This window comes from Protopterus annectens, chromosome 8.part0 (assembly GCF_019279795.1).
Source record: "Protopterus annectens isolate FY-2018-M chromosome 8.part0, PAN1.0, whole genome shotgun sequence".
Classification (NCBI taxonomy): Eukaryota; Metazoa; Chordata; order Ceratodontiformes; family Protopteridae; genus Protopterus; species Protopterus annectens.
In genome coordinates, this window is record NC_056741.1 from 1,451,735,727 (window position 1) to 1,451,748,402 (window position 12,676).

General features: G+C 36.4%; 1 protein-coding gene across 5 annotated transcripts in view; it reads right to left on the bottom strand.

Moving 5' to 3' along the window:
* BCO2 (beta-carotene oxygenase 2) overlaps positions 1-12,676 on the bottom strand; it is a 701,930-nt gene that overhangs the window by 37,569 nt on the left and 651,685 nt on the right. For all 5 annotated transcript variants that reach the window (XM_044081057.1, XM_044081056.1, XM_044081053.1 and 2 more), the window contains one exon: positions 8,038-8,148. In XM_044081057.1, coding sequence (XP_043936992.1) covers positions 8,038-8,148 — 111 coding nt within the window. The remainder of the gene's footprint in view (positions 1-8,037; positions 8,149-12,676) is intronic.

The window sequence follows — 12,676 nt, forward strand, 5'->3', positions numbered from 1 at the left end:
TGGAATGAGAAGGAGATGTATTAAACCAAGGAGATTTTTCATAGAGTTTTGTCAAAAAGGAGAAAATATGGTCTCATCCACTAGTTAGTCAAACAAGACTAGGTGAGTTAAGGCATTATAGAGTGTAGTGGGCTTGACTGTGCTGGTGTGATGGCATAGAGGGACAATGCCCTGACTATGGCCCAGGTGACTCAAGTTGAAATAAGGGGTCAGACACTTGATTAAGCAAGCAGCAAGACTTAGTCGTACCCATCCCATGACAGTGAGCATGCACAGTCAATACCCAGTGGAAGATAGGATACACAAGACTGTGTTATACACCACAATGGGAACTGTGGCTGAGTTGCACATAGAAATATGGATGATACACCAGTGTAGGCCATTGCATGCCTTTCCTTCAGATGTGATTAGCTGAGCCCTTATGAGAACAACCTCCTCCCCAACATTATTACACTGCCCCAGAAGCCTAACTCTCTTCACTATCCCTGAACATGTTGAACTGAGTCCATGGGTGGCTACTTCCAGTTCACTTAATCCAGAAGACAAGAAAAGGCTCTGGGAGCAGCAGGCTAAATAGCTGCAAGAAGAAAAAAGAGTGCAGTGAGCTGGTCAAGCTGAACCCAGCTGGAAGATGATCTCTCAAAAATAAGTGTCAGCAGTGGCCTTCATTGAAATAAGCAGTCTTCAGTATGTATCCCAATTAAAATATTGGCACTCACAACAGCAAACCCTGAAATAATGAAAAAAAAGGAACAAAATAAGAACGAATGTTGAATATAACTTTTCACCAGCCACCTATAGCCGTTAAATGATATATATCTCAATTCCAAGATTACCACACCTAAGAAAAAAAGCAAACATTACAAAGGATTTCAGTCATTCCGTCTTAATTTCAGATGCTTAAAATACTGAGCCTTGGAATTTTAAGCAGTTACCCTTCAGTTTCATTAATAAACTCAGAAAGCAATTCTTATTAAAAATAGGTTTATTTAACATGAACCCTTCCCTGAGGGGGCACAGAGAGAGAGAATCAGACAAATAATGGAATAGAAGAGGGTAACTAAAGGTAAGGGAGTTTAAACCAGAAATTATGCTAGATTAGAAAAGAAGAAGCAATTCAGAAAAAAATCCAAGCCTCACAGAAGCAAAAGGAGGGCATTTGATTCATAAGTGAGCAATGGGAAGAGATATTGTTGATACTGTAGCATATTAGGTAGTGGGTTATACTGTGAGAGTCCCAAAAGAATATTATTCACTGTTGGTACTTAGTGCCAGAAAAATTGTATAAGATGAGTAAAAACCAGGATAGTGTATATTGGAGATATGGGGTACCCAGACTTATACAATTCATCTTTTCTGAGATAAGCTAAGATCTCAATATAGGTTGACACAAGTGGCCAGTATCTGGGGTAGTATTTTTGGGAAAAGAACAGACCGACCAAAATAAGTGTATATTTTTGGAGTACAGACTAGGAAAGATTTACAGAAATCAAACCACCTAATGTTGAGGTTGATATTATCAATGGTGAGTAAAAATGATCCTGCTAAGGAATGGAAGACGCACAATTCTCATGTACATCTCAATACCTAAATATATAAGATTTTTGAATAGTACTATCTTTTTTTTAAAAAGTGAGGATTACAAAATGTAGCTGAAAAGGCATTGGCAAGGGGGTTACAATTGATTTTAGATAATGGTTAATTTATGAGATTGCCAGTCCTGTATAGTTAACTGAGGAAATATGCCTACAGATATTGTTTGTGATTTTTTTAAGTTAAACCTCTTTGGTTATGTGAATAGCTTAAAAGTTGTCAGTGTTTCAATGTTTTTAACTGTTATATTTTATATTTCTTTTTATTTCTGTGATTATATTTACTTTGATGCTAAATTTAAATCAAATTAAAAGTATATACAAATACTCTCTGAAAAAAAATTCTAGATAAAAAGTGGATGGAAAAAAATCAGTGGTTGATGCATGAATGAAATGGATGAAGAGATAAAACAGCTAGACTGATAAATAATCAAAGAAGCATTGCACCCAGTCAGCATATTTAACCTTCTAATGCAGGCATGCTGTTGGAGGACTTTAAGTGTCATCAAAGTAGGCTCTTAAATAATCATGAAAGATTTTGTTAAGAATTAAATTATCTCTTAGGAAAACTGAGGTTTCTTATTCCTCTCAAAAAATATCATGAAAGCAAATTGGTTTCTGGATCACTGTGTTTGGGTTTATTTCCTAATCATTTCAAACGCTCATCCTCTGACTTAAGTCAATTGCTATTCCTATCTGGAACCCTATTTAAATGTGTCTGACTTCATTTTATTTCAAAAAGGTAGCTCTTCATGACTTGAATATTTTAAAGAAAAAAAATTACCATCATGTGGTTGCCCAGGCACTAGTTGTGCCTTACCTAAATTCTTAAAAATGTCATGATTTCACAGCCATAGCTCCTTTTTTCATATTATTATTCCTTCTATAACCAGTAGCCATTTTCCTTTTATTTGTAAGACATCCTTAGTCATTGTCATTCAAAAACAAGTGAACACAATAGTGCTCTCTTCAAATCTCACTATCTCTTGTTTATCCCCACTTCCTAAAGTTTCTGGAAAAGTTGTGCCAACCAACTGACCTCATATTTCAACAAATTTAATCTCTTTAATATACAAAAAGGTAGTGTCAAAAAGACAATGGTGCATTAACTGCTGTACTCTGCATTATAGACAGGTGCATTAAGGACCAGGTGCCATATTCTAAAAGACTTCCACTGGAGTATGTAATTTACACTGAGAGCAAATCTTTTAGAATCAGAGCCCAGATACTCATCAGCTTCATTATATTTATCCATTCTTAAATTTCCATTTGCATATATATTACTAAAGGTATAGGTTTAAATTATTTATTCTTCTTTAGATTTTCATTTTAAAATTAAAGGTAAAGGAAGGATCTGGCATAGTCGTTCTGTAGGATTTTGGATTGATCTGGCAATATGAGTTTATTCATGGGATTTAAGAAAATTATTTAAGATGCTATATATAGTTTTCTTTTTTTCTTTCCATCCCATTTAAGAAGGTTCATAATGGTTTGATTTAGAGGAAGGTTTATTTTGGTTTTCCAATAATAAATCCATTGGAGTGATTTTAACTTTAAGCTGAGTTTTTAGTGATTTAATTTTTTTATTCTATGAAGGAGAATTTTTAATTTTTTAGGGGAAAGAGGAGGGGCAAGATGCAAATTTACACCACAACCCAATTTCCTCAGATATTGCTATTTTCATATAATAATTAATAAATTTTTACAAAAGCAAGTTAAACGATACCTTGATAGCCTATGTAAGATTTCTATCCTTAGGAATATGTGTTTTTCATGGCATTTATGAATTTATTACCAGTCCACCAGTTTTTTGAAATTTACATAATTGCACCAGTTTGGACAAAATGTCTGATGGACAATTTATATACTTTAGGGTTCTGGGGCTTTATTCTAGGTAGGGGATAGAATACTTTACAAACTTAAGTCCATAGAAGCTTATAGATAGCTGCACCCCTCACCACCAAAAGAAAACCCCAACGCAAAAAAAAGTAATATATGAGGGGAGCAGAATGTCCTCTAGAGTAGTAGATTTAGAATTTCCAGGTAAGATAAGATCAACATGTTTTAGTTAGAGGGCACTAAATTAATTAAAGAAATAAATAAAAAAGTAAAAGTTAGAAGTTAAATTTAATTTTAATAATTTATTTAATTTAATGAATTGTGTAATGAACAGAAAGATGAAATGGAAAGATGAAGTGGGGAATTTTGAATTTTGTAATGGATTTTAGTGCTCAGCCAAATCAAGAAAATGATAGAAAAGAAAGAATGGATAAAATTTGAATTATCAGATTTGGACCCATTTATATTCACTCTGCCTTTTAAATGTACGATTAGGAAAGGTAAAGTATATTAAACCTTTTTTGGAAAGCAAAAAGAATAATGGAATATTAAAGAAGGTAGGGTTGGCACATTTAAATGTGGCAGGTGCAATCAGTTTTTTTATATATGAATTGTTCATTTGATACCATTACCATTTCTTGGTTCACTAACATTTAAAAGCATTTCCACCAACAATAGATGGCAGCTCTGCTGGTTAGATTAATTTTCTACATTTTGTAGAAGCACTTTTTTAGGACAATTGGCATTGGCAACATTTTATATATATTTTAGCCCTTCTAAATTTCTATATTAGATTGTTTATATGCATTTTGAAATATTTATTTTTAAATATTTACTTAAGTGCGCTAAGCTTGATGGAGAGGTCTGGCGTTTATGTACCTTTGAATTTGCTGTGGATTTTGCTGTGTTCCTGGTTGCCATGTTGGAGTATGTAATTTACACTGATCTTAAAAATTTGCTCAGTTTTTTTATACTTAACAAAAATTTTTGCTTCATTACACCATCCTTCTCTTTTAAAAGAGCTATTGTCTTATAAGCTTTTAATCACCTGTGTTATAATGGATCCATAGTTAAGTTAGTGAGCATTCATTTCAAGTCAGAGTAGGAACCTCTCTACCCCATTTTTCTATAGGATACCATTGTTTCCCTCAGGATTCTCAGGATTCTGTATTCAGACCTGTTATTTATTCATTATTTTCATTCATTCATTCATTCTTTCTTTCTGATTTGCATCCACCATTATCCCATCATGCATTTATGCTGATGATACTGATAAATGGATCCATAGTTACCTCAGTGGTCATTCATTTGAAGTTAGAGAAGGGAGCTCTTTACCCCACTGTCTAGATAGATAACCCTGGATTCACACAGGGTTCTGTACTCAGATCTCTTTTTTTCAGATTTTCATTCTGATTAACATTACCATTTATCCCACCAATATTTTATGCCGATGATAAGATTATCTGGAATTTTAACTGTTGCATCAAACATGTTCCTCATTAGACCGCCACCTTAAAGCACTACAGTTTTGGTTTACTTCATATAAGTAATCAAACAGCAAGAAAACTAAGATCATGTTGTTTGGCACAGCTAAACATTTATCTCATGTTCCTGAATGATGGTCTGTCTCATCTGTGTTGAGATATGATTTACAATCTGCTCAACTATTCACATACCTAGGGTTCACATCTTGATCTGTGACTTATCTTCTTCTCCCCTATAATTATATTAGCATTTAGGCTAAAGAACCTGTTTACAGAATGACCACCTGTTACAGAATTGTTCAACTGTTAACCCTGAAATATGGATTACAGTTTATTTCAGCAGTGATGTAAATCAACAACCATAGACTTCCAATTGCCTTAAAACACAATCTAGATTTATAATTAACTTGACTAGCTTACAACACCATTGTTCAACTATTACAGCAGAAATATTAAATATTACACTTGCAGCCAGATCATCTCCTTCAGTGATTTCATATAAATCTCTTCATCGCTATCTTTGTCCTGCTCTTGGCCTCTTTCCTGAAACTAAGCCTTAGGCTAGACCCATAAGGTCATGTATTATTACTGATTCCTTCACTTGTATCATTCTACACAATATGTTTTCTTTAAAACACTTTTTCTAACTGAAGTTTAGCAATTTGGAATTCATCTGTGTTATCAAGTGACCACCCACTTTGCAACAATTCCTAACTAGGTTTTAGCAACCATTTTAATTAACTGCAATCTATATTACTGAGGACTGCAGCTCTCTGATATTTGAAATGAATATCATTCATCTTACTGCTATAAATATATTTCAATTTATTGTTATCCTGTTTTAATTTACAGTTTTAAAATGATTTTTATACAAAGAGGTAAAAAGCTTACATTTGAAAATGGGCTTTTGGGTCCAGTCTCTTTACATTTAAACAAATAAGCAAACACAAATGCAGTCATAGAAACATTTCCATATGATATTATGATTCATCTTTTTTTAACACAAACGTCTGCAGAACAAGTCACAGTTATGTTTGACACTTTAGATGCAGTAAATTCAGAATCCATGTCTACATTCTCCAAAATATTTTAAAGTACTTGGGACTAATCATTTTCACTTCCAGACACAGTTCTGCTATGTTTAATTTCTGTTCCCTTTAGTACACTCCTGATTTCAGCAGATGTTTTCTTTGAATGTACAAATGTCAGTTAGGCCAAACTCAACAATATTAGGGTCAGCCTAGTCTGAAAATGTAAACCAACTCTACCACCATCTACTGCCATAGCTAAAATGATGATCCACCAACATGTAAGTAGGAGAATTTCTCTACTTGCATAGTTAAATTTCCCCTGTGCGGTATATTGAGTGATCTGACTGCTCAGCAAAATTAAACAAACATTTGTAGTGATTTCATACAAATAAAAAATACTGTATAAATGATGCAAAAAGTTGTACAACCTAAGTAGCATCATCAGTGACTCAATGGGCTACTCATTTATCATGTATGCCAGGAAGGACAGAAGGCTTTAGATTCTATCATAACATTAGGCAAACAGATTTGCGTTGAAGCAGTGATACCACAGTGTTTGAGAAGGGCAGTACTCTTCTGAGGTTTGGGAAAGGTCCTGTGATGTCATAAGGGTCAGCCTGTGGAAAAAGATGAAGCAGAAGTTGGACATTTCTCTTATCCTGGGGGAGGTTGCCGGTCCACCACTGCCTACATGACTTCTATTATAGACCAGGGTTCTTGTGGACTACAACTTGTAAGTAAGGATGAGTGAGAAGACAAGTAATGCACTATATGCAGATGTGCAAGTCATGCAATTCTCTAGCATCACTGCACATCCTCAATTATGGACCAGACTGTCCATCATGTTGTCATGTCTCTCATTTCTAGTCCATCTCACCTTTTATTTTTGCTCCACTGCTTGCCAGCCATCAAATCTTCTCTCACTTTATAGGCCCATCAGCTTCACATCATCAGGGTTAGAGAAAACCGATAGGGGTCATCATCAGGGCAGCACATGATTGGCTTCACAATGGAAGAGGGCATGTAAAAGGCTTTTTGCACTGGTCATACTTTACTTCCACAAGGGATGTTGCCAGTATGCAGCCCCATCCATATTCCCTGAAGCATGAGCATCATCTCTATGTGCTTCTGAGCACTTGTCTCCTTCTGGGGCAGGTAAGCTGACAAGCCCTTCATTACTCTCCCTTGTTGTCTGCTCCTCCAATACCAGGGCCACAAATCAAACCCTAGATGCCTGGATCACAGTAACAAGTCCATCCATTTGTGACATGCAGCTAGTCTAGTCCAGTGCTCTTGTGTAAGTCTTGACTCTCTGAACCTGCATATAGCAGCCAAAATACTTTGCCATCTTAGAAAGCATGAAGCCCTCCCAGTAATGAGATATGTCCTGCATTACCCAATAAGGAACTATCAGCGTGTTTAGGAAGGGTGGAGGAGGATAAGGAACTACCTAGAGAGAAACATTAGGTTAGCAGAATTGAGTATGTATGTATGCACACAAACACACATATATATATATACATATTACTCATGCTACATATGTACGTATTCCTATGTCAAACACACACAAACATATGTCCACCACATGAGATCTAATTAATTTATATAAAACAACAAACAAGAAGTAAGCAGTCCATTACTTTATTGTTAACCATGGTTGATGAATATAGAGAAATGTAATCTAGGGACATAATTGCTATATGGAATTTTTGTGCAGTAAAACTTTGTGCTGGCCACCAATAAATAAACTACTAGAAAGTTAACAAAACTGATCACAAAAGCTGTTTTATTGTATGTAGGCTTTGGAACACAGTCTAAACAAGTTGTGTAGCTAAGTGAACATCTCATCAGAAAATGTTAAACAATTTGGTGATCTCCATTTGCAGACAGAGCACTAAACTAACAAAATGCAGTCAGTAACAGTGTCATGCATTTTGAAAATTTATTTTATTTTATTTTACATTTGTTAACCGGGTTAGTCCAGCTGACCGTTTAGCTCATTTTCAGTGGAGACCCAAGGAGAAAAGCTCCGCAATCAGTATTTACATTTTTATTAATAAAGGGATTAAAGGTATATTTGAACAGACTAACCTGTCTTGGTGTTACCACAGCAGATAAAATGATTCCATCGTCTTCTTCTACTGCTTTTGGTGATGGTACAAAAACAGGCTCTGAAGGAAAAAATCCATCTTCTTTCCAGACCTAATTGAAAACAGTGTGAAAAGTCATGTATCAAAGTGAGAAATTACCTTACTCATAAAATATGATCATCATACAAACATATAACTGTATAAAATATGCACTCACAACAATTGAAAATAGTTTACTGATCACTTTGCTGAAAAACCTAAACAGGTTTCACTGGAATTTGCAAGAACGGTATTCCAATTTTAATATTTTTCTTCCTGGCTCCAAGAATTCATGGTAAATGATATTGCTGAGAATTAGCCACTACAAATTCCAGAGTGAATTCCATTCAGAAGTTATTTATTTCTCATTTGTCATACAGCAGTTTGGAAAAAATGCTGAAAACTTAAAAGCAAGATGTACACAATGCTTGCCTTAACAAAATTAGCAAACAAGATTTTTTTTCAAAATTTTAATTGTTACTATATTACAGTGTTCTGCTGCTTACGCACGTGCTCATATACACACACACACACACACACACACACACACACACACACACACACACACACACACACACACACACACACACACACACACAAACACACACACTTCAGCCCTTAAAACTGTCTTGAGAAAAATGGATGTTTGCATGGTGACTGGGTAGACTATGTATACAACTGTAGTCCCAGTAGAGCATTTTGCCTGGGCTAAAAGTTAAACATGGCAATTATCTTTGGAGAATCGTCTTGAATCTTTAGAGTGATGCTTGTTAGAAGCAGAAAAGATGGAAAGACATATGAGAACATCCCCATCCATGAGAATGAAAAGGCATCTGTCTTCCAGGCCTGTTTGCAAGGAATCCTGAAGCAAAATTTCTTTAACTGTCTGTTGTGAATAGAGGCAAAAATAGATTTATCTAAGGAGCTTCCCTGCAGATGGATCAATTTCTGAAGATTCCTAGGCTCAGTTTTCATTCATGAAGGTCTGCCATGGTCCTACTCCGATTTTCTTTAGCTACTTTTGGTAGCCTAAACTGAAAGACTGTAGTGCATAGGTAGTGCCTAGGCTACCATAACTAGTCTGCCAAGGGGGTATGTTCTCATTCCCCCCCTCAGGTTGTTTATGTACTACATCACTGTGATGTTGTCTGTGTTTACTAGCAGAGGTTGTGGCATCCATATATGGTATAGAGATTTGAAATAATTCATTGCAGCCATCATTTCTTTCATAACTGTTTTAGTCTGTCCTGTTTGCTACACAGACATTGAACTTTCACAGCATTTGAAATAGCTCCTCAAGCAAAATCTGAGGCAATTGTAATTGCAGATTAAGTAAGATCTGTAAGTGAAAAGGGGAGACCTGTATTGGGAGATATTTGGTCCACCCACCAAAGTAGCTCCCTTTTGAAAACCCCATGACTGGTATCTGATAAGAAATTGTGTGCTGGTGTTGGGTCCAAACAGATGTGTGGAACAATTGAATTTTTCTCATGTGAAGGCTGGACGATTGCAAATGTCATGAAACCTGGAATTTTGAGATAGCCCATGGCAGAGATCAGAGACTGGATTGAGAAAATCAGAAATTTTTCCTTGCAAATGTCTACTTTGTCCTTAGGAAGGAAAGCCCTCATGAGGGATGTACCCAGAAGGCATCCTAGAAGCATTATCCTGTGAGAAGGAAGGAATGAAAGAGAAGATGTCTGAATGTTCACCTGGAGCCTCAGTCAGAATATCCTTTGCCAAAGCTAGAGATACCTGACATTTTGAAAAAGTCTGCATATATAAGCTGGACATCTAAATATGGAAAAATGTGACTGCCTTGCAACCAGCAAGGAGTTACAATTGGTGCCAGACACTTTGTAAACACCCTTGAAGCTGCAGATAGTATACAAGGATAAGACAGATAATTGAAAATGTAAGCCAGACACAAAACATCTGAAGTCTTTGAGATGTGATGATAAGCATTATTCTAATCTCCATAGCCAAACTGGACCACAAATCAGTCACACTCGCCATAAGACTGAAGCCAGAAGCATTCTTCAGTACCTCGCTATTCAGAGGTTATGCAAAGGTAATCTGCTAAAACTGAGTGATGACTTGAGCAAACTCAAACTCCTCTTCCAACCTGATGACCCTGCTGCTTATGCAGAATACTTTACCATTGAATTTTATGCACATGTCAACAGCCGCACGGACACATCTGTCCCCATCCGAAGTAAATCCAACACCAAATTTAAGAATAAACATCTGTGGTTAAACCCAAATGCAAACAGGCTCTATTATACAAGAATAATGCATGTAAAAATAAATGTAATTCTCCAGATGTTAAAAATGCTCTTGCTAAACTTAATAGGGAACTTTGGACCCTGGGCAGACCAATCAAAGACAGATATGATAATAAAATAGCCACCCAAGCAAAGGATAACCACAAAGCATTCTTTAACTGTTAGAAACTCTTAGAAATACAGACCAATCAAAGACAGATATGATAATAAAATAGCCACCCAAGCAAAGGATAACCACAAAGCATTCTTTAACTGTTAGAAACTCTTAGAAATAATGCATAGCACTCCAGAGAGTTAATAGTAGACAATATTGCATAGACAACTTCCTAGTGGAAAATTTAACTCACCATTGAATATTCCCAGATTATGTTACTGCAGCTACATCCCTGCAAATCTTCCAAGAACAAGGCCATAAATACTAATTCCATAGGGTCAGATAACATACCAAGTTCTTTACTTGTCAATATGAAAAAGGACTTTTCAGACCCTCTACAGAGGTTATTCAATATCAGCCTCCAAACAGACTGCATGCCAGATGACTGGAGGACAGCAACAGTCATCCCTTTACACAAAGGTGGAGTGTCAGCTGGCCAGGGTAAATATAGATTCATAAGCCTGGCCATTCTTTTCTGTAAGGTTATTTAATGGTCCATTATTGAATTAATAAATAAGGACATAGGCAACCTACAAACTCATGACACAAGCCAGTTCAGATTTGTTAAAGGGAGATGCTGCATACTTAACCTGCTTGACTTTTGAAGAAATGGATGTGGGAAAATAAGTACAGACCGCATATCTTGACCTCACAAAGGCATTCAACACCATTAATTATTCAGGAATTATGCATAAACTCTCACAGTTAAAAATAAGACATTACATAACTCATTGGATAACCAGGAAGGCTCACAAACAGAACCCAGGAAATTAGGGTGGGAGGATCCTCTAAAATACTTTTCACCAGTGGTGTACCCCAGGGATCAGTCTTTGTGCCACTCTTGTTTTGTTTTTACTTCTTGGAGGTCAAAGCAATGTTAAATGTGTATATCTGACTAAGTTTGTAAATGAATGTAAACTTGATGTCCTCATAAACTCCCAGACAGGACCACGATCCTCCAAGATGACCTTTCCCAAATGAATAGCTTGTATCACAACCATGGACTAAAGCTAAATGAGAAATGTACAATAATATCCTTTGGCAAGCATGACCACCCTTGTAACTATCATATTGGCAACACACGTCTTACAATTAGTTAGGATCTGGGAAACTATTCAAACAACAAACTATCCTTTGGTCCACCAGATATTCACTATTGTAAGGAAGCCTTTTTTTCCTCACACAGCTTCTATTTCTAAAGGTATAATGTCCAGATCCAGGAATAAAATCATTCCACTGTACTCAGCTTTCACTAGTCCAATCATTTAATATGATGCCCCTTTCAGTGTGCACTGTCCAATCACTTGGCATAATTGAAAGGACCACAGTGAATTTCTCACTATAAAATCAAAGCTCTAAATCATAAAAACTTTGATACCTCAAAGATTTGTCCATCTTCACAGTATCATACAGGCAAATAAGAGGTGATCTCTGCCTCGCAGACAGAGCCTTAACATAGGTTCATAAGAGTGTACTAGGCTAATGACCCTGGAGCCTTTACAAGCCTAGCCCAAAAGACTCCCAACATTATTTTTCAGTGCCTCTGTCCAGCAGGGCCATTGAAATGATCCCCGGGGTGAATTTTCTATTTCCCATCCACTCGTCAAGATTTCTCTTGAAGAGGGCCAGTGAGGTGTTCTGCTTGATGTGTAAGGGAAGACTATTCCAGAGCATGGGCAGTCTCTGAGCTAGGAACCTGTCCCTCTAACAAGTTCTGTTGATTGTGGTAATGAGGTTGAGGTCTCTGGCATGTGTGGCATGGAGAGATTGCGATTTCGTTAGATGTAGCATATCTAGCAGTGCTGGATCTGACATGGCTTTGTAGGTAAAAGCAGAGATCGCCTCTAAGTAGGCGATATGATACCAAGAAATGTTGAAGTTTTTTTAGTCTTTCCACATAGGGAAAGTGTTTAAGGCCTAGGATCCTCTCAGTGAGATATTTTTGTGGTCTTTCTAGCTGTTGCATATGTCTAGTGAGGTACATGCCGAATGGGGCATTGTACTCGATAACTGGTCTAATAAGGGAAGAGAAGAAAGAGACAATGACCTCTTTCTTCCTGGAGGCAAAACCCTTTGTAATGAGATGTGCCACATGGAAGGATTTTCTGACACAGTGGCAATGTGATTATCAAAGGATAGGTTGCTATCCACTTGTGTTCTCA